Below are 26,298 nucleotides of genomic sequence, written 5' to 3' on the forward strand. Positions count from 1 at the left end.
GTACACAACTTGAGAGAATGAGGATGGAGAATAGAGAAATTGAGATTGAGAGAGAAATTCTTATTAACACAAGAATGGGGTGAGTAGAAATGGAAGAGGAGGGGGTATTTATAGGGGAAAATTGTGATTAAAATTTTTAAAAAAAAAATCAAATTTTGAAAAATAACGCCGAAACCGCCGGTTTTCGGTGGAACCGGCGGTTTACGGACCGTTTGAATTTTCAAATTTTGAAAATTGCGGTGGGAAACCGCCGGTTTAGGCCCGGAACCGCCGGTTTAACCCTGAAATTGTGAAAAGGCTAGGGAGTAGGCCTGAAATTGTGTTGGAAACCGCCGAACCGCCGGTTCGGAACCGCCGGTTTCGCCGGAACCGGCGGTTCCGACCCGCCGGTTACGGTTTGCATAAAATGAGGAACCGGAACCGGCCCGGCGGTTCCGGCGGTTCCGGTGCCGGTTCGAACCGCCGGTGACGGTTCCGGTTCCGGTTCGGAACCGCCGGCGACGGTTCCGGGCCGGTTCATCCGGCCGGTTCGGTTTGGAGACGTCTACTTCCATGTCAGCATATGGTTGTGTTGTGTTAACCCTTTCGTTTTATATGTTTTGTGCTAGTGAAAAAACATGAAATCAGGAATTTCATAACATACCAACAATTTATAGAGTTGAATGCAAGTCAAATTACAGCAACACTTCCTTGGATTTGAATACCAACTTATATAGAACCTTCCGACTGTTTCAATACAAAAGCCTCGGCACCTCACTCGTTTCCCCTAACCTTTCAGCACCAAAATTTCATAACCTCTGCAATTCAAGAACCTGCTGAGAGCAGATAATTTACTGCTTACGTAACTCTACCGACGTTTATCATCGCCAGTAACTTTTTCTGGGTTTTCGGCTCTCCAAAACCCGACCAAAACCAGCCAACGCATCTGAAAATTTACGGATTTTAAGGAAACCCCTTATCATAGCCGCCTCGTTCTGTGAAAATCTTGCTTTCACCATTATCTTGTCAACGAGTTTCACTAGGGTTTCCTCCATGTTCAAAGAACAAAGCCCTTCAGCCAACATATTGAATGAAGAAACGTCCGGGAGATAGCCTTTCTCAGCCACTTCAAGTGCAAAATCAACAGCATCGCCTATGGGGCCGCCACCAGAGCAAAGCCCCCGGAAAACAATCTTGTACGATATAGCATCAGGAGGATCATTCTTCTCCTCCATTTCCCTGAAGAGCTGCATCGCTTCTTTCACTTTTCTCCTCCTGAAAAGCGCCTGCACCACAGGATTATAAGCATGCGGCGTCAATACCATTCCTTTCATCTGGAGGCTTCTGAGAAGCCTCGTAGCAACCTCGACTCTTCCAGCTTTACACAGCCCCTGAATCAAGGTTCCATATGTCACCACATCTGGCTCACACCCGTTTGAAGTCATCGTCTGCACAATATCCGCAGCCTTTTGAATATCTCCTTCTCTACAAAAGTAGGAAAGGAGGGAATTGTAGGTGAATTTATCCGGTTTCAGCCCCTCCATTATCACCTGGTCCATAAGCTGAGCAGCCTCATCCACCCTCTTGGCCTTGCAGAGACCATCAATAAGAGTGTTATAGGTGACCAGATTTCTCGAGACCCCTTGAAGTTCCATCTGATCAAAGATCTCCTCTGCTTCTTCAATTTTCCTGATCTTGCAGAACCCATCAATCAGAGTGTTATAAGTTATCACACTTCTTGCACAGCCACTTGATTCCATATCCTTAAGTAGCCTCAGTGCTTCCTCAAGCTTGCCTTTGCCACACAGGCAGTCAATCAATATGTTGTAAGTGAACTCATCTGGTTCACATCCTTCCATCTTCATCTCGGTGAATAACTCCATTGCAACGTTGAAGTTGCTGGTTAAACAAAGACCTTGTATGAGAGAGTTAAAAGTCGATACATCAGGAAGAATACCCTTGCTAGTCAGGCTGCGTGCAAGCTCAGTAGCTTCTTCTACCTGATTGTCTTTACACAAGGTGCTGATTATGGCATTATACGTGACAGCATTCGGAGAGCAATCTCTCGAAAGCATCTGATTGAGAACTTCCATTGCCTCTTTGACTTCACCCTTCTTGCAAAGTCCAGATATCACCGTGTTATAGGTGAAAACATCGGGATCAAACCCCTCTTGCAGCATCAAATCCAAGATCTCTAGAGCATGACTCACATGCCCTGCTTTGCACAAACCACTAATCAAAGTATTGAACGTGAACTTATCCGGGCAAAACCCCTCATTAACCATCTTCTGCACAAATATCAGAGCCTCCTCGATCCTGCCCTCCTTGCAGAAGCCGTTGATCAACACATTTATAGTCACACTACTCCACTGGCACTGAGCTGCCACCATTTGCTCCCTCACCCTCAAAGCCCCCTCGAGATTCCCTTCCTCTATGTAACCCTGCATTATCGTGGTGAAAGTCTTCTCATCCGGCGCCAAACTATACTTAGGCATCTCCTCCATCAACAAAATCGCAGGCCTTATCTGATGCGCCTTGCACAAAGCCTTTATCAATATATTGAAAGTTGAAATATCCGGTTTAACGCCACTGCTAATCATCTCCGAATGCACACTTTCCACTAATTTCAACTTATTCCCATCAACAAGAACATTCAATAGAAAGTTATAGGCATGAGTTCCCGGCCTCACTCTAAATTCTTTCTCCATCACATCAAGCACACTAATTGCTTCATCATAAAGCTCAAATTTTGCATAACTACCAATCAAGATAAAGAATACGCGCTCCACAACATCAACATTCGAAAGCTTCATGTGATTCAAAACTTTCCTGATGGAATCAAAGGACCCCACATTCCCCAGCTTTTCAAGAATCTCCTCGTATACAGGCAACGCGGGCACGAAATTTGGCTGCTCCGAGGCCCACTGGAAGAGGCGGAGGGCTAATTTTTCATCCTTTTCGTCGCGGAGGCAATCTAAAAGCTGCTTTGGGGTAAAGTCCGGCGACAGTAGAGCATTAGATATACCTGAGGGAACGGCAGATAAGAGCTTTGCCGACGGCCGTTTTGCTGAATTTCTTGAAAGTTGAAATGTGATTGGGTTTGCTGGGATTGAAGGATAAGAAGCGAGGCGGTGAATGAGATTGTGGGAAGAAGTCCATGGGTGGCACTTGAGGTTGAGAGAAGGGGAGAGAGCCATTGCGGCAATTAAACAAACATCTGGCGGCGTAGTTGGGTATGTTGGAGAGAAGGATAGTCGGATAAGCTGAAAGCCAGTCGGGCATCAGCCCACTGTAAAGAAGCACGAAATTCTCGATTTCGACGGCGAAGAGTTAGAGGTGATATTTCAGTTGATTACAAGGTTGCCGATTTAGATGCAACTGGATAACTTTTCTCGTTTTATTTTTTTTTATTTTTATATCAATATGGAAATTTAGTACTCCTCTTAGAGCATCTCCAGTGGTTGCCCGTCCCACTCGAACCTTCACTAGGACTTTCCAAAAATACATCATGGCACGTCACTAGGACTTCTCATCCCACTGCCACGTCACTAGGACTTCCCCTGCATAATCCGCCCTTCCCATCGCCCTTCCCACTAGGACTTCCCGCAATAAAATAAATCACAATTATTTAACGGAATTATAATTTTGACACGGAATACGGGAAAATGAAGTTCAACGAGACGTATATATAGAGTTCAAAAAAAAAAACGGACGTCCGACCCCCCCAACAATGGCGCCCGTCGACTCGGACGTCCCGCGGATATCCGAGGACGTGCGACGTCCTACCTGCATGGGCGTATCCGACCTTATTTTCCACAATGGAGGACGTCCGGTCGCCCGTCGCCGACGTCCGAGCCGGACCTCCGCCGCTGGAGATGCTCTATCATTTGATATTATTCAAATTTTATGTGCCCGACCCACCATTTATTAAAAATTAAAATAGAAATATGACAATTTTCTCTTGTAACGTTAGAGCATCTCCCATAGCAAATAGCCCAGCCATAAACTTCTCTGCCACATCATCAGCACTAAAATCCTTCCTGCCACATTATCAGGACAAGCAATTGGACAAGCAATAGTCCAGCCATAGCCTAACCACATCATCAGCACTAAAAATAAATAATTAACAATCACACTAAATACGGAATTCCACTTACGACACAGATACGGGAAAATGCAATAATAATATTAAAATTTTAAAAAGTACATAAATTAAAAAAAAAGTCCATTAAAAAAAATTACATTACAAAAAAAAACTCTTAAACCACGCACGAGCCCTCGCCTCCGCCTCACTCGTCGCCGTCGTCTCCGCTATCCGTGACCCCTAAATCTGCGGCATCTAAGCCCGCGTCAGAGCCCCCCACCTGTGCCGCGGCGGGATTCAAATCCTCTCGCATACTCACGAGCACTGCGTGGAAAAAACACTTCTCCTCGAGGTCAGTTGCATTCTTCCATTGATCTATGATCTGGATCATCTGAGCCTGCGCTTGTTGACGCGCCAAGAAGACGAGTTTATCTGTCGAGCTGCCAACAGGGGGAATGCCGACTGGACCTCCTGGGACCTCGGGCCAGCCCGTTGCGCCCGCTTTTGACCAATCGGGCGAGTGCGGCGAGTAAACGCGGGAGGGGACGGGGTCTCCTGAGCATCTTCGGGGAGGTCGTGGGAACCGCCGCTACTGCCGCCGGCGTAATCACCGGTATAGTTCAGGCGCTGCTTCTTCGGCCAGCCAGCATCGACACCTGCCTGAAACTTCTCGGAGTCCATTAGCACCTCGTAGCAGTTCCAGTAGGTGAAGTCCTTGTAAAGGCCGGGCTGGGGGAACTGTTTCTCTGCCAGCCTCCTGCAGTCCTCGTCAGTTTGGCCGCTGGACTTCATTCGGAGGGCGTTGGTGTACAAGCTCGAAAATCGGGAGACCCCAACCCAGATTCGGTCCCACCCCTTCCGGCACTCCTCCCCGCTGCGTGGCCTCCCCTCCGGGCAAAATGCCTTGTAGGTTGCTGCTATTTTAGCCCACAAGTTGAGGATCCTCTGATTGTTCGAGGCGAGGGGGTCATCGCAAACACTGACCCACGCCTTGGACAGCACGACGTTCTCCGCGTCTGTCCACTTCCTCCGCACCTCCGGCTGCGACGACTCACCGACCACCTTCTACCACTTCTTCTTCTTGGGTGCGCCCCGACCCCACCCCACGGGAGTGTCCGGTGCCCCGAGATCTATACCCAACTCCTCTAAGGAGAAGGTCTCAATCCCCTGGAACTACGTCTCTGCTGGGGTCGATGTGTGCGAAGAAGCAGTACCAAAATCAAAGCTGGGGCGATAGACGTCAGAGCCCCCCGACGTCCCCTGCATCCCCGCCCCCCCCCGACATCATCGGCATCCCGGGTTGCATCCCCGGTACCCCCTGCATCGCAGGGCCCCCCGGCATCCCCTGCCATCCCGGCATCCCCTGCCATCCCGGCATACCACCCCTAGATGCCATCCCGGGCATCATCTGGTACCCGGGCATCTGACTCCATCCACCTCCCACGGGGACCGTGGGAGTTTGAGACCCACTCGTCCCTGAAGTTGGCTCGTTGTTGAGATCCATTTCCCGTTATTGCTCTTGTACAGAAATTAAGATAGAGAAAATACTCGTTAAAACAAGTGGTGCGAATGAAAATGACTTGCAAATCGCGTATATATAGAGTTCCAAAAATAAAATAAAAATAAAAAATTCGCTCGCCGGTCGGGAGGCTACAATAGAGGCGAGCGGATCGGCGAGCGCTCGGGAATCGGCGTGCGCTCGCCGAAATTCTCGCCGATTTGGCGCTCGCTGGTTGCAATAGTTCGGCGAGCGCCAAAAATCGGCGAGCCGGTCCCTCGCCTATTATTGGAGATGCTCTTAGCATTTTATATTCAACTCACCTCAATTTTTACCTTGCTATCTCTATAATTCATTTTAATTGCCCGACACATCATTGTTGGTGTTTAAGACCATCCACTACGGGTCTCGCCGGCGTCTCGCGTCTCGTCCCGGCGAGACGGGACGCCAGCGCGACGCGTTGCAGCCTCCATCTCGTCTCGTCTCGTCCCGCGTCTCGTCCCGGCGAGCCACGAGACGGGCTGTCTCGCCACGCGCCGAGGCGACGTGGAGCAACTCGGCGTCGTGCGTGACGCCCACTCGCCGGCCCGCGAGTGGGCGTCGTCACGTGCTGACGCAATAAATATTTTTTTAAAAAAAATTCGAATTTAAATAAATAAAAAAATTTGTAATGGTAATAATACCGTTTTTTTATTTTTTTTATAATATTTTTGATTTTTTATTAATTTTTTTACTCTATAAATACTCCTAAACTCATCCTCATTTCACACACAACTACACATCTATTCTTCCTATCATCTAAATTTTCTCTCAAATTTTCTCTCAAATTTACATAAACCAACTCAAGATGTCCGGCGACGGCAACTACGACGGTTCCGGCTCCAGCGGGTGGGATCTCAACGCGTTCGGCGATTGGGAGACCATGATCAACACATTGGGCGGTTCCGGTTCGTCAACCCATGGGACTCAGGGTTCGGCGACGCCGGGGGGGGGGTACCAACCACCCAATTTTGACCTTGATGCATATGTCCGTCCCTCCGCCACGCGGTATTCGCAGGGATTATCCCAGATCCGGGAGGATTTTCCCGGTGGCACTGGCGGTGGAGGTGGCCGAGGCGGTGGAGGTGGCACTGGCGGTGTACAACCCCAGGCGGGCGAGGACGAGGAGGAAGAAGAAGAGGATCTTGGCTGGCATCCGTACAGCAACTTCGAAACGATGGCGGTGTACAACGCTTGGATCACGGTCTCATACGATCCCATCGTCGGGAATCAACAAACCCGGAAGTGTTTCTGGGAAAAGGTCTGCGAGGTCTACCACCAGATAAAGCCGAAAGGCTCCCGCAAGCGCAAAGTTAAAATGCTCCGCTCTCACTTTGACCGAGTCGACCGACAGTTCAAAAAATTCTGCGGCATCTACTCGACTGAAGAGGCGCGCTACCAAAGCGGCGCCACGGACACCGACATTTTGACGCCCGCTTTGCGCGCCTACTACCAGGACGAGGGTCATCAATTCAGATTTGTTGATATTTGGCAGGCCGTCAAGGACGAGGAACGGTGGGCCGGAGGTTTCCGCTCCAGCTCGGGCTCAACCTCGAAGCGCACGAAGCATACGGCGAGTGGCCAATACTCGTCTGGTGGTGCGTCTGGTGGTGACACCGATGGCATCAGCCAACCTGAGGCTGAATCCCGGGAGTTTGCGGGTACGGTCGGCGATGCTGGAGGATCCGCGCGTGGGCGCCGTCGGCCGCAAGGGACGAAGGCGGCGAAAGCGGCTAGAGCAAGGAAGGGCCGAGGCGAATCAAGCCAGCCGGCCTCGGGCTCGCGGGGAGGCTCGGACACACTTATGGTGGCGTACATGACCGCCACAATGACGGACACTTCCCACTTCTCGTACGCCCAATTCACGGCCTGGTGGAACGGAATTGTTGCTATGGCAGCACAACTTGACCTTCCGACACCCCCTAAACCTCGACCGCCTCCAGAGGATGATTCGCCGGCCGAGTAGTTTTTTTTTTTGTGTGTTTTTTTATTTTGTGTCTTTTTTATTTTGTGTGTTTATTTAGTTTGTGTGTTTTTTAATAAAGTGTGGTTTTTAATAAAGTGTGTTTGTTTAAATTGAATTGGGTAGAAAAAAAAATTCTAAATGAAATTGAATGAATAGTAATTAAGGGACGGTATAGAGACGGTTAAGAGACGAAGCGTTGCAGGTTCCGTCCCTTAGTTAAGGGATGGAGGAAAAAAGGACAGTGGGGCCCTCAAATAGTGTTCAAATAGTAGTTAAGAGACGGTTTAAGGGACGGTATAGAGATAGCGTAGTGGATGGCCTAATCGTGCGCCAATCGCGCTCGACAACGCCTGCTTGGGCGATTGCAGCCAATCGACTGGCTCCGGGCAATAAGCGTCAATCGGACGACCAATCAATTAGCGCTTTGTTTCAAAAGAATGAAACAAGCCCAACAAACGCTCATCTTTTCCATCGAGCTTGCTGTAAGAGCAACATTTGTTTGGTCCATTTCAAGTCATGCGGATCGCCCCCCTCTTTCTCCTAAGCCGTTGATAAATATAATCCGACGCTCCAAAATTTCCCCCCTTTTCATCTCATCTCGATCCCACTCTGCTATTTAAACCAACAGCAGCGCCAATTAAATTTGACACGCTCCGCATCTCGCTCTACCTTCACATAATCACATCGATTACAACATTCTAGTTGCTCCAAGAAATGGAAGCTGGAGGTAAATTGAAGAAGGGAGCTGGTGGGCGGAAGGGCGGCGGTCCGAAGAAGAAGGCGGTCTCCCGGTCCGTCAAGGCTGGCCTCCAATTCCCCGTCGGAAGGATCGGTCGGTATCTCAAAAAGGGCCGCTACGCCCAGCGGGTGGGTTCCGGTGCCCCCGTTTATATGGCTGCTGTGCTCGAGTACCTCGCAGCTGAGGTACTCCCCTCTCTCATGCATTTATTTATCCCTAATTCAATTAATGCACATTTTAGGGTTTATGCCGGATATTGAAATTAGGGGTTTTTGTTTTCAGGTGTTGGAATTGGCGGGGAACGCGGCGAGGGACAACAAGAAAAACAGGATAATTCCGAGGCACGTGCTGCTGGCGGTGAGGAACGATGAGGAGCTGGGAAAGCTGCTCGCCGGAGTGACGATTGCGCACGGAGGAGTGCTGCCGAGTATCAACCCGGTGCTCCTTCCGAAGAAGACGGAGAGGGCTGGGGCGGCTGAGAAGTCGCCGTCCAAGGCTGGCAAGTCACCCAAGAAGGCTGCTGCTTAGTTTTTGGGGATTGGGATTGGGATGTTGTAGAGGTTGATTTGCTGTGTTTGTGGTATGTAGGATTGGATGTGTTTATAATTGTAGTTGTATCCTGGTTTGCCATGACTCAGCAAATACATTTTCTATCGTTTCACTCAAGATTTTGCAAGTGTTTAACAACCAGTTTTTTTAAATTATGTTAACGCACACGCATATTTTTGTAGTTGATCCATATGTTTATAAAAGAAGCTGATATTGGAGGTAAAGTATGTAGTAGGATCAGTATTGTACAGCCAGATATCTTACAGCACAAAAGACTCAAAATCACCAACACCAGACCACGCAAATTGCCTTAAAAGTTACTACAAACTTTCATCAAATTTCAAATTTTCCCACCTAATATAAAATTGATGTATAATGTCATGAACTCTGTCTTTTGTCGCCAATTTCTCATGATGGTTTTTCCGGACAACAAGTAAGCTGATGTGTCGTTTTTAATTAACGTTGTGGTTGACATGGTCAAAAATAGTTGACTGGACAATGACGCTCAATTTACTTTAATTTACACTTAAAAATACACTAATATACTAAATTACACTAAAAAATTACATACCCTAATTCCACTCCCAAATTCAGTCCCAATGCTTCGCTCTCCACTTTGGTCCCCGACGAGCACGCTGACGAGTCCAGAGTCCAGCATACGTACCACGACGAGAGAGAGTAAGGTTTCTTCGACATGGAGATGTGGTCGGGTTTCTTCCCGGAAGAGCCGAATGCGTACCCGTAAGTGTATCCTTGCCCTTTTTATTGCAAAAACGTTGGTCTCCACTTCGCATCGGTTACAGTATGTTGAACATGGTTTGCATCGATTTTGATTAAATTAAAATTTAAGCGTTGGTCCCCACTTTGCATCATTTACAGTATGTTGAGCATGGTTTGCATCAATTTTGTTTAAAAGCGTTGGTCCCCACTTTGCATTGTTTACAAGGTGTTGCACATGGTCCCCATTTGCATCTGTTTTTTTTACTTTTTTTTTTCATTCATTTTTCAGCAAGCCTTTTGTGCTTTGGATTTACCATAGGGCACATGAACTCCAGATGGGAAGAAGTGCGAGAAATACATGGGGGGAATGTCTGAAGCCAGTGGGTTTGATCCAGATAAATTTTGTTACTTCAATCTAGTGGATGAATTAAACAAATTAGGTTTTGATAGCTGTGTTAGACTTAGCTTTAAGAGAAAATGGGGAGTGGAGCAAATTGATATTAAAGGTGATGTGGAGGTGATGTTAATGCGGAAGTTTCTAACCACAGTTAGAACTCAAGTATGCGATGTCTATGTTGTTGGTGGGAAGAAGGGTGGCCTAGAGCAAATTGTTGAAGATAAATCCGTCGGTGGGGTAGATGGTGTGGCTGACACTATGGGTGATAAAGCTGTCAAGCATCGGGTGATTGAGTTAGAGTCAGTGAGAAAGACTAATTTTGAGTCTGTGAATAAGAGTAAGTGTATCACAAAGAGTAGAAATGAAACAACTTCAAAGTCTCGCAAGTTAAAAATAGTTTCTACCCAAAATGTATCACAAAGAGTAGAAGGGCGGCGGTTGCGCGGCTCGCAATAGATCGCCGTCTCGCTCGCCGCCCGCCTCCGCCACGTATGTGGCGGTTCATCCACCACTGCGCATCTGCGCCACGCGTCGGCCTATTGTGGACACTCTAAGGGCTCGTTTGGTTGGCATGTTAGCCATAGTTACTCCTCACTATCTACCCTACTCTCCATGTTTGGTTGGCATGTTAGCAATCTTTGTGACCCGGTGGTGGCATCCAATTACCCGACACAGTTTGAGTTACGGAGAGCCAAAATACCGATAACTCAATCGGCAATTCTCCGTGCGATTGTGCACAATCCTACATGGTGAAGATTTCAAATTTCAAGCTTATTTACTGCAATACCCCTTCATTTACTCTTTCCCCATCTACCCACTGCCATATTGAGCCAACAATTGCAGATCGGCGAAAATTCTTGAGTATTGTCGGTGTTTGCGTGTGGAGTCAGTTGAGATGGGTTCAATCGAAGTCGAATTTCTAACTCCACATTTGTGTATATTCGTATAGGTCGCAACGACCGACCTGGGTAAATCGATCGCCGCGGAGCGATGGCCGACGACGAAGCTGTTCAGCCGGTTAGTTCCTCATAACTCCTAACCAGACGTCGATTCATACGTTGATGAATACACACTTTGGTGTTTAGGCAAATTCGAATAGATTGAATTGATTTCATCTGCTTTGAATAAACCCATTTGTATATACTGTATTTTTTTGTTTAATAGATTGAATTGATTTCACATGGTGTGACTGGCTAGATTGAAGTGCGTATGTTAACTGATTTGATTGCTAATTATCGCGCTCTTGCATACAGAGATTTGTTGTTGAGATAACTAAGCCGACCTATAGAATTTGCTCCTGAATACCCAAGGCCTTGACAATGTGTTTGTAACTGGCCGACTGGTATGCATAGCGAGAGGCCATGCATATTGCTGCATATACTGTATTGATTTGATGCTGCTACTGAAACGCTTGAAGTCCGTATGGGGTCCTAATTTGAGTTATTTATCTACCTTGTTATGCTAAGAGGTTATATGCACTAAACAATCACCTAATGTAGTTGATTAAAATATCTATGTTATGCATTTGTGATGACAATGTGAAGTGGATGCTCCTGCTGTGCTTGTTTGTCATTTGTTATTGTGCTACTGTGTGTGAAGCATTTAAGTAAGCTTGTTGATAAATGATCATATAGGTGGATGCTAAGGAACCAATCGAGCTACTGATTTTGCTTGAGGAAATACTAAGAAACCATAGGCAAAACATGCTCCTTGTATGCATGCTTATATCTGTGGCCAAATCCAATTCACATAAAAGGAAACGGGGTGGAAGGGGGATCCCAGAGGTAATGATTGACTCCATTCCTGCTCATGTAAAACAGTTGGACAGGCTTACCCGGGTTTCTGATCGTTCATGTCTAGACAATCTGCGTATGGATAGAAACACTTTCGGTAAATTATGTCGAATTCTGCGTGATCGCACTGGATTAATAGACCAAAAATTTGTAACCGTCGAGGAACAAGTTGCTATGTTTTTGTCCATTCTTGCACACCATAAAAAGACACGGGTTGTAGGCCACGATTTCATGCGTTCTTCTGAAACAGTTTCTAAATACACACATATGGTGCTTCGTGGTGTGCTCAGTTTGCATGAGTTGTTGTTAGTTAAACCTGAACCGGTTGACGATGACTGCACGGAATCAAGATGGAAGTGGTTTAAGGTATGTGACATAGGTACGCCCCCATAATATTGATTTTTCACTGCCATGGAAGTGACAACCCGAAGCTCAATTTTTGTTGTAGGGCTGTCTTGGAGCGTTAGATGGGACTTACATACACGTACGAGTGCTTATTGGTGACACACCACGTTATCGTAATAGAAAGGGGCAAGTGTCAACAAATACACTTGCAGTGTGTGATCGCCAACTTCGGTTCATTTATGTGCTGCCAGGTTGGGAGGGTTCCGCAGGTGATTCGAGGGTATTACGTGATGCAATCAGCCGTCCTCTCGGCCTTAAAGTACCCAAAGGTAAAACATTTTGTTATCCACTCTATAGTGACGAGGGCAGGCTTGAAGCTAACCTTTTCATGGGCTTTCACATTTGCAGATTGCTATTACCTATGTGACAATGCGTATGCCAACAGCGAAGGATTCATCACCCCGTACAAAGGCATTCGGTACCATCTGAAGGAGTGGGGTAACGGAACTCAAGCACCTCAAACACCCGAAGAATTGTTTAACTTGAAGCACTCTAAAGCACGGAATGTGATTGAGCGTTCGTTTGCATTGCTCAAGATGCGCTGGGGAATTCTTCGCAGCCCAAGCTACTATCCTATCGAGGTCCAAACGGGTTTGATAATTGCTTGTTTCGTGCTTCACAATTTTATACGTACTCACATGGAGGTGGATCCATACGAGGAATTGTTAGGAGTTCACTATGACGATGGGTATGTGAGTGATCACGATGACCCTGTGTTGGCCACTATCTCAACCGTCGCGCCGACACCAATGTGGTCGAAGAAGAGGGACGACCTTGCTGCTGCAATGTGGGCTGAGAGGAATACCGTGTGATTGACTTCTGCATCCAACTATGTCATTACATGTATAGTAACACATTGTTTTTTATGTACTGCGTATTTGTTTGACAATTTATCACTAGCATAAAGCGAAATTTCAATGACATGTTGCCAAGCTTAATATCCAAAAACAACAGCCATTTCATGAGAACATTTATATAAACAACATAAGTACTCCAAAATATGAGTCGCCTTGTACATTCCACATTTGAACATATAATTACAACGAAGTTACACTTCCAATCAACGACCACATAGGCAACTTAAAGTACGAAACAACTTAGTACTACGGTAACAAAAGATATGTAGATGGGTCGGTGAACCTCACAGCTGCTTACAGGGGTGCTTTGCGCGATGCAGCTGCCGGACTCCAAGACGCGCACGATGAGCCGTTAGGCGATGAGTACAACTGCTTCACCGGTAACGTCTGAGTTTGATTAAAGCTCCCAACTCGCCCAGCATCCACGCTAGACGACACTTCAGCATAATTCATTGACGGTTCATCGAAAAGCTTTCAGCGCACAAGTGTAGGCGGATCGATGAAGGGAGAATTCACTTCTTCCTGCTCAGCCAGTGAATGACCATGTTTCCCACGAGTAGGTGCATACGGTACGGGTGAATCAGTTATCACGATCAACTCAGTGGTGTCGGATATGGTAATCACTTCTTTTGCCGGCTCCTTCTTCACACCATGCAGCCCAAACATGGTTGTTAAGCGGCTATACTCATCCTCGTCTCGGTAATAGTAAGCTCCTGCAAGGGGGTTTGTCTGAAGAAAAAAAAAAGGATACCACCGCGGTTATGTGAGTAGCCTGCGGCATGATACTTCTATGCAACATGTAACTCGCAACGTCATACCTGGAACATAAACATCCATGTTGATTCGTCTGCAACAATGAGCTTGTCGTCAAGGTCCCAACGCACTCCCGGTGTGCTAACAACTTTGTTGAACATCTCGTAGCGAACCCGGAGTAGTTCCAAGCGACTGACAACATCGGCACAAGTTATTTCAGTCGAAAAGCGAAGCTTAATTACCTTACAAGCCTCATTCAGCTCCGCTTCAGTCACGGAGTCATCATTCGATGCGCGGCCAGCTCGCATTTTGATCACAGTGGAGAGTAGCAACGTATCCATCGCTGCGGTCCATTTACCCATGTAGAAAAACGTTGATTGCGGAGGGATTTTCTTGTTCATGGATCCAATTTGCTGAGTATTTGGGGGGGAAGTTTCTTTCGATGTGTTCTGAACGTGGCACCTTCTGTTATAGCCGGGGAAAGGCACGGTGGTACAACTCCATCATTAGTGCGTCCATACGTATTACATCAAGGTAGATAACGGTCACCTCCCACATAAATTAACTTACACCGCCGATACCACGTACCTCCCCTATGCTGCATAGCTTAACTCATATCATGTATATAACACCACATGTATCATGAAAGTGTTGCGTGTAGCTTGAATACTATAGGGATTACTTCTTCACATTGTAGTAAATGCACAACAATATGATTAAACTAAAATTCTTTGCCAAATCTATGTTGTATGCAGCGACTACCTCCACAATGGGTTGCGGAACACGCGGAAAATCTACCGTTTGATTGTCGACTTGTAATGCCAAATGGATCCAGTTGGCCAGTCCGTTTGTTGAATATCGCGAGTGGGTGCTACTTATGCGTTGGATGGGCTGACTTCCGGCGTGGGAATAATATATGCCATGGAGAGATACTTACCTTCACCCTTGTCGACGGGGGGATTTTCCATGTCAAAAGATACAAGTCGGGGACCGGGTGCCCACCTCGCAGCGATCTCGCCCGTCAGTATCTTGTAAATCCATCCTTTTTTCCTTCATCGATACTTGTGCATGTATCTAATCACGTACCTAATATTTGTATATTAGAGTTGGACGAAGAGGATCTTGACGATGAGATCTACAACCCCGACATTGATTCTTCGGATGATCATGCCCCATCCGACGTGGAAACGGAGTCGGCGGAGGATAGTGAGTACGACGACGAGCGGGGTGCGCTTGACGATGATGCGTATCCCACATGGACATTGAAACTGACCACATCAAACATCAGGCGCACAATAGAAATACCGGCCGACTTCTGGAACGTACACGCCAGTGCCGCGCCTCAGCAGAATATGGTGCATTTTCTGGTGGATGGGAAGACATGGCGGGTGTTTCTCAAGCATAGCAAGGGTAGGATATGGGTCAAGCATGGATGGCGTTGATTCAAAGAAGCTAACGCTTTGTTCCCGGGCGTTCGTTGCCATTTTAAGCTCGTCGATGCTCAAGACATCCAGTTCTATGTGTGGTTTAATCGGCCTTGAAGAGGGGCTGGTGAATTTGATCGTGTGGTGCGCCTATGCTATTAGTTTCTATGGTTTGGTACCTTAAATCTACTTTGGTGTGCGCTGTGTCCATTATGTAGTAAAGCCACTGCTTGTGTAATGTAGTTGTTTCTATAACACGTTGCCTTTTATCGATAACACGTATTTTGTGGAGTTGACAAGAATGGAGTTGCACATCAGCCAGTGTCTAAATGAATGTTAGAATGAGACCAAACAATGCTTCGCATCACATAAACATTACAATTGCAATTCAGAATATATAGAAATTAGCTTACCAAATATTGGATTGATAATAGTATAATCCGTTAGTTCAAAATATGGCTATCCATCCCCAAGGTAGTTTTCATAGTACTTACTGATGCAGCCGGCCTAAGTAGTTACATAGCATAATGTTTTAACTACGATAGATAACAAAATAAACACAAAAGCCACATAATTTATCAATGTCAAATCATTCGATCTGTCTCAAGGAGATCAAGCACAAACGCCGGCCGTGCCCATTCATCCAATCCCCTAAAGAGATCCATAAGCTCGGGCTCCTTTACTAATTTTTTTGCCGCATAGAATTGTTGTTTGAAGGTCAGCCCGGGCATGCCTTTAAGCTGGTTGAAGACCTCGGTTCTCTTTGTGCTTAGATCAAACTCATAACCAATTCGTGTAGATATGTCCTTCAACCGATCGTTGGTGTCTTCATGGATGCGATTCATCAAAGCAAGGACACTGTCCATCTTGTCCTCGGCCTTCCTCTTTGTCGGTAGTTTTTTCTGTACCCTTGTAGGTACTCTCAAAGGTGTCGGTGCCGAGGTGCTCTCATCAACCATCTCAGGCATTACACCGCCAGGGAAAACTTCATCGGGGAATAGTTCATCTAAAGTAATTGGTGAAGATTTAGCTGAACTGTCACCAACATCAGCCTTATAACCATATATCTTTTGAACAGCCTCCCCGGTGTCCATGCCCTTTAGCCCATCAGCACGGTCCTTGCCGAAAATCTCCTTCCAGTCACTGAACATTGGCCACGACTTATTCCTCATGTACTTGGCATTGCTGTCTTTCTGAAAATACATTAAACCAAAAACTCCAATGACATAGTGTACAGCCAGCTGGATAATGCATAAACCCATACTACTATATAAACATACACAAAATGAGAATAGTTATACCTCCACAACTTGTGCCCATTGTTCATCATCGATGTCTATCTTGTAGTCGCCGTCCGCATTGAAACCAACTCCACTACGGTCAAGTATTTGCATAAGAGAATAGTAATTCTTTTTCCATGTGGTGATTTTCGACTTGATGTGAGGGTGAACAACAATATCAGTTTTTAGAAATTCACGTTTCAGGGCCTCCAGAGCACGGGTTAGATAACCTGACCGGAACCCATTATCGGACTTCCAACCAGTTGCAGCCAACTCTTTCATAGCTGTCATAAGAATCGTCTCCTCGCGTTCTGTCCAACAACGCCGTGCGCCAGCTGCTGTTACGCTTTTGTTGGGAACCATGTCCGAGCTACCTGCACCGAATAAGCAGTTATCTATGACGGTCGTCGCTAATACACACAAGAATGGAGCTTAAATGAAGACATTACCCTCTGGTAATGGACTGCCGTGATTGCCATTACCGCTGCGGTGTTGAGATGCCATTAAATCAAACGGTTGGGATACTAAGATCCTGGTATTATTGGCATCAAAGCAATTAACAAACACAAAAGGTGAATATCTACGGATGCAGAATGGCATTGACCGAACTACATCAAACAACTCAACCTGAACGGTTGGACCCAAACTAATGGTTGTAATATCCTACTTTTAATTAATTGGCATTCGCCGTGTTCACCCACATAACTCTACAGACAGGAAAACGTTCAAGCATAAACATTTAGGCCATGAATTGATGACCAGTGGTTTCCAAATGTCATCACACAGGTATACCATCACATACGGAATTTATGAAATACCTCAGATGACCGAGGTGAGCGATGGTACGGTGGAGCGTCAATGTGTAGTCGCCGGCGTCGATTCCACAAGGTTCGCGTCAATTTTCACAATTTCATGCGTGGGCGGGAGCTAGGTTTTGCTGGTGCTAAAACATGGCATCCCCAATTTAGGGATAAAGAGGCCCAATTTGGGTATTTTTACAAATAACCGAGGATAAAAACGTCATTACATTTGGCTATCTACACTTTCTGCATCCCATACCAAACAGAGTTCTTACTTGAGAGGGGATATGAATCTGTTCAACCAAACAATTGGGTATGATTGTTAACTCCATCCCTAAACATACTATTGGAGTCTACAAACTTCAAACTTATGTTGGAGAATCATGCCAACCAAACGAGCCCTAAGGACATTTCGTCTATGAGGCCCAAACAAAAAGACACGGAGCCCCATTGGATCGGGGCGGGCTGGGAATAGGGAATGTTAATGGGTTTTGGTAGTGAGCTTGCAATATAGCGCTGAGATTAATCACACAAGTATACTAGTAGTACTTACATTCACAACCACTTTTATATCAACCCACTCTTTACATATTGGTTCTATATGTAGTTTCAATTTCCTAATATAAATCACAAATAGATAATTGTTTAATGCTTATGTTTATTTATCACATAATCGTTCAATAAATAATGTTGACTTGTTTCATGAGAAATGTTTTAATTTCATACTATTTGTGCATTTTTTGGGACTTGGTGTAATTTTTTTCAAAAAGAGCGAGAACAAAATAAGAGTAAAGTAAGAGAAAAAAGTAAAAGTGATTAAATATTTTGTTTTTGATTAAAAAGAAAAATGACCCATCTTAATTAGGACGCCCTGAAAAAAAATGCAACTCAATTTAGCTAGGACACCCCGAAAAAGTATGCAACTCAATTTAGTTGTTGGTTTAACAACAATTATTCAAAACATTCATAAAATTTACAAATGCGAATGATATGAAGCGTAAGCATCACTAAAAGATACTACTTGGCTTAGATTAAAGCATAATATAATAAGCTAAAGTTATTTCTAAATTTTCTTATAAGTTAGTAATTATCGTTTTTGAGTTAGTCTTGTCTATAATTTTCAAAGATGAAAATGTAACTCTATAAAAACGAAATGTATTTGTTAAATTAACAATTGCATTTTGATCGGAATTGTAGGCGAAGTGAATGGACAATAGACGTGTAAAAGGCCAAAGAAGGACCCAAAGTAACGGATCTTAAATCAAATGCAATTCCGTACGGCAGATATTGAAGCCTCTCTATATAAACAAACCCATCAGCACTGCAACGAAATCAACTAACTGCTTTCCCCTGAAATCAATCATCCCCACAAGCATCCTTGAATGGCGCCAAAGGCGGAGAAGAAACCAGCTACGGCGGAGAAGAAACCGCCACGGCCAGAGAAGAGCGTTGGGGCGAAGGAGGGCGGTGGGGAGGCCGCAAAGAAGAAGAAGAAGGTGAAGAAGAGCACGGAGACGTACAAGATCTACATATTCAAGGTGCTAAAGCAAGTGCACCCGGACATCGGCATCTCCAGCAAGGCCATGGGGATCATGAACAGCTTCATCAACGACATCTTTGAGAAGCTTGCCATGGAATCCTCGCGTCTCGCCCGCTACAACAAGAAGCCTACCATCACCTCGCGCGAGATCCAGACCGCCGTCAGGCTCGTCCTGCCCGGCGAGCTCGCCAAACACGCTGTCTCCGAGGGAACCAAGGCCGTCACCAAATTCACTAGCTCCTAGCCTCCTCATTTTTACTCTCTTCATTTCATTCATTACATGGATTATATATCAACATTCTTGATTTCCAAAAATGACATTCCCAGTAAAAATTTTCGGATTACCTGGAATTCTATACGTTTTGGTTTTGATTGGGTTGATACTATGCACATGGCATCAAGGTAAAAGAAAAACAGATCAAGTATTCATAGCTTTTATTGAAAGCGTAGATGACACATGCTGTGTACATCATAAACAGACTGAAACCTAATGAGGAGATGAGTTATGATATAATGTGATGAGCCATTGCATTCCAACAAATTCAAGCATTTATTTACGAAATTATTACACAGATGAGACCGCAATATAGCATTCGAAAAGCCACATGTCATCAGCAATAAGCAAATTCAACATGGTCTAAAAGTAATAGCATCTGGTTTCTGCTATTCTTGTACTGTAAAAAACAATAAAATGTCGGAAAGTACCCGTCTCCAGAAGCACCCAATTGGCGACACAAACGCAACAGAGACAAAGCACAAAACTACACCACAAGAAAACTAATCCATTGCTTCCATCTTCTTTTCCATAAAACGGTCATGGTTCTGATTTTTATCAAACTCCTACCTAGAACCTGCCATTGATAAAAAATGCAACATTGAACATTAGGCAACCGCAAATAAGCTTCTGAACACAGATATGTGTCCAGCTATTAAACGAAAAGGCATTAAATTGCATGCATGCGGAGTCCAGGAAATCCCATCCCACAGTGATATTGTGCATTTGTATCAGAAGTCCTTTCTAATTTCAACTAAATGCTATTGATTACTTTGCTCCTCTTTCCACATATCTCAGAAGTGGAGTATATCAATTTGGAAATTAGAAACATGACAACAGTTAACATTCAAGAAATTGTTGGAATCCTAGTTCCGTGATTTGTACAAATTCCCCATACAAGAAGATGTTGAGGATTGTATGAATACACATCGACTTGCCTGGCTAACTAAGTTGAAGGTCATGTAAGTGACAACTGCACAAAGGTTGCTTAGTACTTAAAAAGAAGGCAAATTTACGTTTTAGCTACCTCAAAATTAGTTAAGCAATATTTACATCTGAAACCAGTTTTTGAACTATGGATGTAATCCACCTGGCAGATGGTTCGCAAGGAAATCAATTAAGATAACATATTATTTTACACTCCCTCCGTCCCACTACAAGCGATGCATTTCTTTCGGGAACGGGATTTAACAAAATGCTATTTATTGAGTTCAGTGGAGAGAGAATAAAATAGAGAAGTAAAGCGAGAATAAGGCAGGAGAGAATAGACGTGCTATTTTTTTTTGCTAAAAATGGATATTGATCAGTTGTAGTGGGTAGGAGGGAGTATAAATGATTAAGCAGTTTTCCAGTAAGGATGAAGTAACTAATCCTATAGCATGGTTCCAATAGAGTTAAGGATGAAGTACCAGTTGCATTGGAATTAAAAGCAGGACAGCAACACTTTTATTCACAGAAATGAAAGGGACCCGAACCACAGAAAACGCCCTGCCCAAGCAATATCTGGTGCAAAATGTTCATGATAATCCACTTGGCATTTTGCCTTACTTTTACACCCTAATACCCAACAAAGGAAAACCACTAGTCTACTAGAATGATTATTACTGTTTTCGAATAACATAACGATAATTTCCTTCTAAGAGAGTTTCACAACCCTCAAACTGCTTTGTGAGCCTTTCATGCACCTAATGTAACACTCACAGAGGAGGTTCCATATCAGTTTCAAATTCTAGAAAACTACTACATAGACCACCTTGTCACCCATCCTAAGACTAGGAAATCATTACCCCATCATACATGAATACAAAGCTAGATTTCCGAGTGAAAGCTGTGATGTACTGAATCTTTTAGATCATTTCTCATCCAGCACTTCACCTGGCTGATTTTTCCTTTTATGACTGTCTAAGTGCAATTAGATCAATCAAATGAACATAGATAAAGATGTATTACAGCCAACAACTAAGAACTCCTAATATAAATTCAACTACTGCACAAAGAACACTTAGACGCACCAGATAAATACGAAATACACACCTAATAAATTGCAAAGGGTTGGTAGCTGGTATAAACCCTATGTAAAACATCTCTATGTCAAGAAATGGTCGCACGAAAACTTGGAGCGTGTCTTGTAATTAATACCTACCCTACTGGCAAGCATTGAGTAAACGAGCATGCATCAACGAACGGCTTACTATATGACTACAACCATTACTACGAGCTCAATCAGTGCATCTTCCAGCATAAAACAGAACAAATAATAACGGAAAACAAGTGCTCATCTCACAAGAACCTGGGTGGCTCAGAATTGGCATTTAAATTCCGATGAAGAACTCGTCCACTCTCTGAATTTCCACCTTCAATAAGCTCCTTCAACCCTACATTCCCCACCTTGTCTTTCTCTTTGTCGTCATCTCCGCCACTCCCCACCTTCACAGTCTTGTTCGATTTCCTCTTTGGCGCGCCAAGCCTTTCGAAGTAATTGCCGTATATATACTCCGGGGTGTAGCCATTCTCCTCATCAAACAACATAATATGCCCGTGCCACTCCCAAACCCGATAATTGGAACCAGTCTCCTCCTGAAAACCGACGCAGATATGGTGCTCGCCGATCGCGATAGCCTGGCCGGAGTTAGGTTTGAGTTTCTCGATTTCGCCGCTGAGAATGGTACGGACGATATCTTTCTCGAGCTTGGATTCCTCCTTGGCTAAGTGCGTCTTGGAGGAGGAGGAAGAGTCGTCGATTTCAGAATCGGATTCGGATTCGGAGAGGTTGAGGAGTAAATCGGAGAAGAGGAGGTCTTCGAGGGATTTGGCGGCAGAGGAGGGCGGCGTGGGGGAGCGGAGTTGGAGGCGGGACATGAGGGATTGGAGAAGCAGGTTATCGAAGTTGGGGGTGGCGGTAGAGGAGTTGAAGCCGCCGGTGCCGTTCATGTCTATTGGATTGAAGGTGAGAGGAGAGGGGTTTTGGAAAGGGGTTTTAGTTTTGCGAGAGACCGTCGTCTCAGGAAGATATTTATATGATAAATTTTGAGTAGTGCCTTATGATAATGTTATAAAATGTTTTTTTCTTTCAATTCGAGTTCGAGCCTATCCTGATGTGAGTTTTAAAATTCTGTTTTTTTTTATCAAAGTGATTGCGTTTGATTATGATCAATTGAATTCGTCTCTCATTTATAGTACTCCCTTTAGAGCCACGACGAATTCGTCCGTTTTTTATGACTTGGGAATACGACTTATAATAATCAGTTTTGATATAGTTAAAAATTGACCTGAAACTGTGTCACAAATTGGAAGAATAAAATATGGAATAATTGGACTTATGTATTAAACTATGGACTAAAGTTCAAATTGATCATATTTATTTGCTCAATAAAAAGAACTTGGTGTCTTTTGATTATAAATATGTATTACTATGTTTTATTCCATATTTATAACGTTTTGTTAACAAATTAATGGGAAAAATTGGTTATTAAATTTGCCACTTAATCAAACAGTAAAAAAATCATTATAAACAAAGAACTGAAAATTGTTCTTTTTTCTTACAAACATTTACTAAGTAGTAGTATCTTGTAATTTAGGGATCATTTTCCATGCATCATATAGATTATAGATAAACAAGTTACAATTATGCTATTTATTGAGTGGGCCGCATGTAGAAGGCCATGGGATGCTCGGATTGCTGTTCTCGTCCATTCAGCCCACACGACATTGGATTTAGCCCAAAATCAACAAATTGTATGTGAAACTTTCACATACTCTAATACTATAATCTTGTGAAATGAAAATACTAAAATATGTTATGAAATTAATGAAAGATAAATCGACGAAAATCATGAAGTTGATTAAATTTGAGTCCTTTTCGCGACTCCAAAAATCAGCTGAAAAACTATAAAATTTGGACGGATGGATAATACTTGTGTGTCGGATGGATAAAATTGGACGGATGGATAATACTTGAAAAGGGACGTGATCAAATACAAATTCTAAATATTATACAAACTCTAAACTATGATCTGAATCGTTAGAAAATGTCAACAGATACAAAATAGTAGCAACGAAAAATGTCAGCATAGTATCAACGATAGAAGCTGTGTTGATATTGTGTTGAATCTGTGTTGACATATCCATTGACAGTTGTCTAGATTATAGTTTGTCGTTTGTATAATATTTGGAGTTTGCATTTTATGATTACCAAGTATGAAAAACTATAAAATTGGGACGGATGCTTAAATCTTGACGAAATTGATCAATGCATAATACTTAAAACTCTTTAATTCAAATTAATTTAATTACTTAGACTACTTCCGGAGTCAAATGCTTAATAGGGACAATAAATTTCAACCAAGGCTATCTCTAGGATGTTACATTCTAACATAATTGCAAGACGTGATGGTTATTTTCAGCAACACTCCGACAGTGTTGGACGCTGCAAAAGTGCACGGGGAGAGAAACAACTTCAATAAGAAATTGAGATCAACAGGCTCCGATGATCTCCAACAGTTTGTTAAAAAGATTCTTGGATTTGTGGGAACTTTAATGATTTGAAGCTGTTCATTGCTGAGTTCCTCTTGCTCTTCCTGTATTATTTCAGCTGAGTATGTCTCCTATGCATGAAGGAATCTCCCTCAACCTCTGTACATAGCGAAGTTGAAGGTGCTCAAGGCGTGGAAAGTGGGTGTTGTCTGTGATCACAACCCTTAATCAGCAAGAATTGTCCTACCACTGTTTCCCACTCAGAGCCAATGAATGAATTGAATTCTTTTTAAACTTGAGAACTTGAAGAATGGGCAATGAACCTATATTTATCTTCATGTCATCCCAAGGAAGATTGGTGTATTGTAATGTCAACTTCTTGATGTAATACGGAAAGCTCACCTCTCGCACCCAATGGCTGTATCGTTTAGAAGCTCATCATCTTCTTCTTCTGATGCCTTGATAGCACAACTTCAATGTTCTAATATTGGGGATTCTTTTAAGCACCCCCGCACCAAACTTGACATTGAACACTATATAGAGGCATCTTCCAAATATCTAAAACATAATCCTTATCCATCTTATGTATAATCAGTGTCTGCAAATTCCAGAGGAAAAGAGATGGAAGAAGGGATTCTGGATAGTGCATAATCATCAACATGGATAAATTCTCCTCATAATCTTCATCTGGGGATACGTCAAACATAGATACCCTCAGCAATCTAAAGTTATTTGATAAATAATTTGGAGCAATACCGCCGAAAGAACGAACTAGAGATGCAGATTTCAGAGCTTGAATGAGTGGAGTTGGATATTCCCATTGTTGTACCCTGCTTACAATACGGCGATAAGAATGTACGCACTGTGGAATGCTATGCTCTTCCAACACACATAGAAACTTCAATTTTCGTGCTTCTCTCAAACACACATCCCTCAACAGGTCATGTATTTTTCAACCATAACCATATTTCTATCAACAAGTTCTTCTCCATACTCTACTATCTCTTCCAAACACTTCCCAATAATTGGTTTTACATATCCCATAGCAACAAAAAATGGTACGACGAAAGAGACTGGAATCACAGCATCTTCAACATATGTTCCCATATACAGAAAACATGGTTTTAAATAAAGCGGCAAATTATTACTATAACTCATTTATAATACTTGCAAGCAACTTCGATTATCCTCCAAATTTACAATTGAACTTAATTTTTTTTCAAACAATCCCCAACTTTCTATTGTACGTTCAGATTTTGATAAAACCTCCCCTATCACAACAACTGATAGTGGAAGTCCCTTACAACCTTTCACAATATTTTTCCCAATGCCCTCAAACTCAAGAGGGCAAGCTTCTTCCCTGAACACCGTTTTGCAAAATAGGTCCCAACTAGCATGCTCATCCAAAAATTTCAAATCAAGACCATTCGAGTAGTTAAATTGAGATGCCAAGTCCGATAGCCTTGTCGTCACTACTATTCGACTCCCATTTTTATTATTAGGGAAGAATCTCCATGCTTCTATGTTCCACATATCATCCATCACAATAAAATACCTCCTACCTATCAAGTATTGGTACAAATGTAATCCTAGTTCATCTTCACTCAAATCAACCCCGTTCCCCTTGTCCACTTGACCAAGAACTTGTCCAAGAATTTCTCGTGCATTATACTCTTGAGAAATAGTAGACCAAGCACGGATATCAAAACGTTGGTTGACAAGTGGACTTACATAGATATTCTGAGCAAGGGTGGTCTTGTCTATCCCGCCCATTCCAACGATCGGAAGAATTTGGAGATCGAGTCCCCCTCCAGTGATCTTGTCCAGCATTTGCAACAAGACATCATTGAAACCGATCATGGTGACATTCTTACGAGTAGAAGAAGATCTAGACGAGCCTGCAGCAGGATTCACAGATTTCATGACGTGAAGCTGATCCTGGACTACCACCTTCTCTTCAATCTCAATCTTGATCAAATTCATGTCTTCTATCACCTTCTGCAGACCTATTGAAAACAAATGACTTAATTAGGAAATTATGGGATTAGTAGAAAGCAACTTGAAAACCAAAATCATGATTGTGTGCATATGGCTTTAGGTAATCAACAAGACCTTGATAGAATTGATTGGAGCAGATGTGTTGTACATCAATTTTTGACCGAGCACGAATTTGATCCACAATATAGGACTCGATCACATCTTCAGCGTTGTAAGCTGCTTCAGCAATGCGACTCTCCCACACATCTTCTTCTTCAGGGGAAAATAGCTTTCAAGAAATTTTTGCAAGGAACTAATTATTTGAGTGAGAGATTCAGCTTGATTTTGGTCAATGGAAATAGGAGGGCGTGGATGTGTTTCAATTTGATCTATAATATACATAAGCGAAAGTAGAGCTCCATAGGCAGCCATGTCACTCAATCTGAATTCACAGGGTGGTTTTTCAGAGACTAGCAAGGTGAGGAAGATAATGTTGCAAAGGAAAGAAACTAAAAAACTAGTAGTTTTTGATGAATAGTATTGTTGATTAGTCTTACTCAATTTAAGTTATAATTTTTTTTGTCTAACAACCAATTGACATATTAGATAATCAGGGGTGGACGCAGAAAATTTTGTTAGTAAGGGCTCTACTATACTACTCGTTTTGTGCTTAAAAAGAGTCTCTTTTAGCTATTTTGGTTGGTCGAACAAAATTAGTTCAGTTTGACATTTAAACCTGTAATGCTCCCAA

The 26,298-nt window shown here is 43.6% G+C and overlaps 6 protein-coding genes across 7 annotated transcripts; 2 read left to right on the forward strand and 4 right to left on the reverse strand.

Moving 5' to 3' along the window:
• Positions 1–630: 630 nt before the first annotated feature.
• Positions 631–3,353, reverse strand: LOC121798969 (pentatricopeptide repeat-containing protein At3g53700, chloroplastic-like). The gene has a single exon (XM_042198257.1). It carries the CDS (start codon positions 3,174–3,176, stop codon positions 861–863), a length of 2,316 nt encoding a protein of 771 aa, XP_042054191.1. The 5' UTR covers positions 3,177–3,353; the 3' UTR covers positions 631–860.
• A 4,849-nt stretch (positions 3,354–8,202) lies between these two features.
• Positions 8,203–8,971, forward strand: LOC121797671 (histone H2A-like). The gene is made up of 2 exons (XM_042196317.1): positions 8,203–8,490; positions 8,588–8,971. The coding sequence occupies exons 1-2, from the start codon at positions 8,281–8,283 to the stop codon at positions 8,831–8,833; spliced, it is 456 nt and encodes a 151-aa protein (XP_042052251.1). The 5' UTR covers positions 8,203–8,280; the 3' UTR covers positions 8,834–8,971.
• A 6,816-nt stretch (positions 8,972–15,787) lies between these two features.
• Positions 15,788–16,846, reverse strand: LOC121800764. Its single transcript, XM_042200270.1, has 2 exons — positions 16,505–16,846; positions 15,788–16,396 (listed from the first exon to the last, which is right to left on the reverse strand). Exons 1-2 carry the CDS (start codon positions 16,844–16,846, stop codon positions 15,788–15,790), a joined length of 951 nt encoding a protein of 316 aa, XP_042056204.1.
• A 1,738-nt stretch (positions 16,847–18,584) lies between these two features.
• Positions 18,585–19,084, forward strand: LOC121799732 (histone H2B.9-like). Its single transcript, XM_042199187.1, has one exon. It carries the CDS (start codon positions 18,666–18,668, stop codon positions 19,065–19,067), a length of 402 nt encoding a protein of 133 aa, XP_042055121.1. The 5' UTR covers positions 18,585–18,665; the 3' UTR covers positions 19,068–19,084.
• Positions 19,085–19,354: 270 nt separating this feature from the next.
• LOC121801246 lies at positions 19,355–22,126 on the reverse strand. 2 transcript variants are annotated; one of them, XM_042200694.1, is made up of 2 exons: positions 21,382–22,126; positions 19,355–19,674 (listed from the first exon to the last, which is right to left on the reverse strand). In XM_042200694.1, the coding sequence occupies exons 1-2, from the start codon at positions 22,026–22,028 to the stop codon at positions 19,668–19,670; spliced, it is 654 nt and encodes a 217-aa protein (XP_042056628.1). In that variant the 5' UTR covers positions 22,029–22,126; the 3' UTR covers positions 19,355–19,667. The 2 variants fall into 2 exon arrangements, with proteins under 2 accessions (XP_042056628.1, XP_042056629.1); XM_042200695.1 differs by having other exon boundaries at positions 21,388–22,124.
• Positions 22,127–24,503: 2,377 nt separating this feature from the next.
• Positions 24,504–25,553, reverse strand: LOC121800765 (putative late blight resistance protein homolog R1A-3). Its single transcript, XM_042200271.1, has 2 exons — positions 24,818–25,553; positions 24,504–24,658 (listed from the first exon to the last, which is right to left on the reverse strand). The coding sequence occupies exons 1-2, from the start codon at positions 25,551–25,553 to the stop codon at positions 24,504–24,506; spliced, it is 891 nt and encodes a 296-aa protein (XP_042056205.1).
• Positions 25,554–26,298: the final 745 nt, after the last annotated feature.

Source organism: Salvia splendens, chromosome 4 (assembly GCF_004379255.2).
Source record: "Salvia splendens isolate huo1 chromosome 4, SspV2, whole genome shotgun sequence".
Classification (NCBI taxonomy): Eukaryota; Viridiplantae; Streptophyta; class Magnoliopsida; order Lamiales; family Lamiaceae; genus Salvia; species Salvia splendens.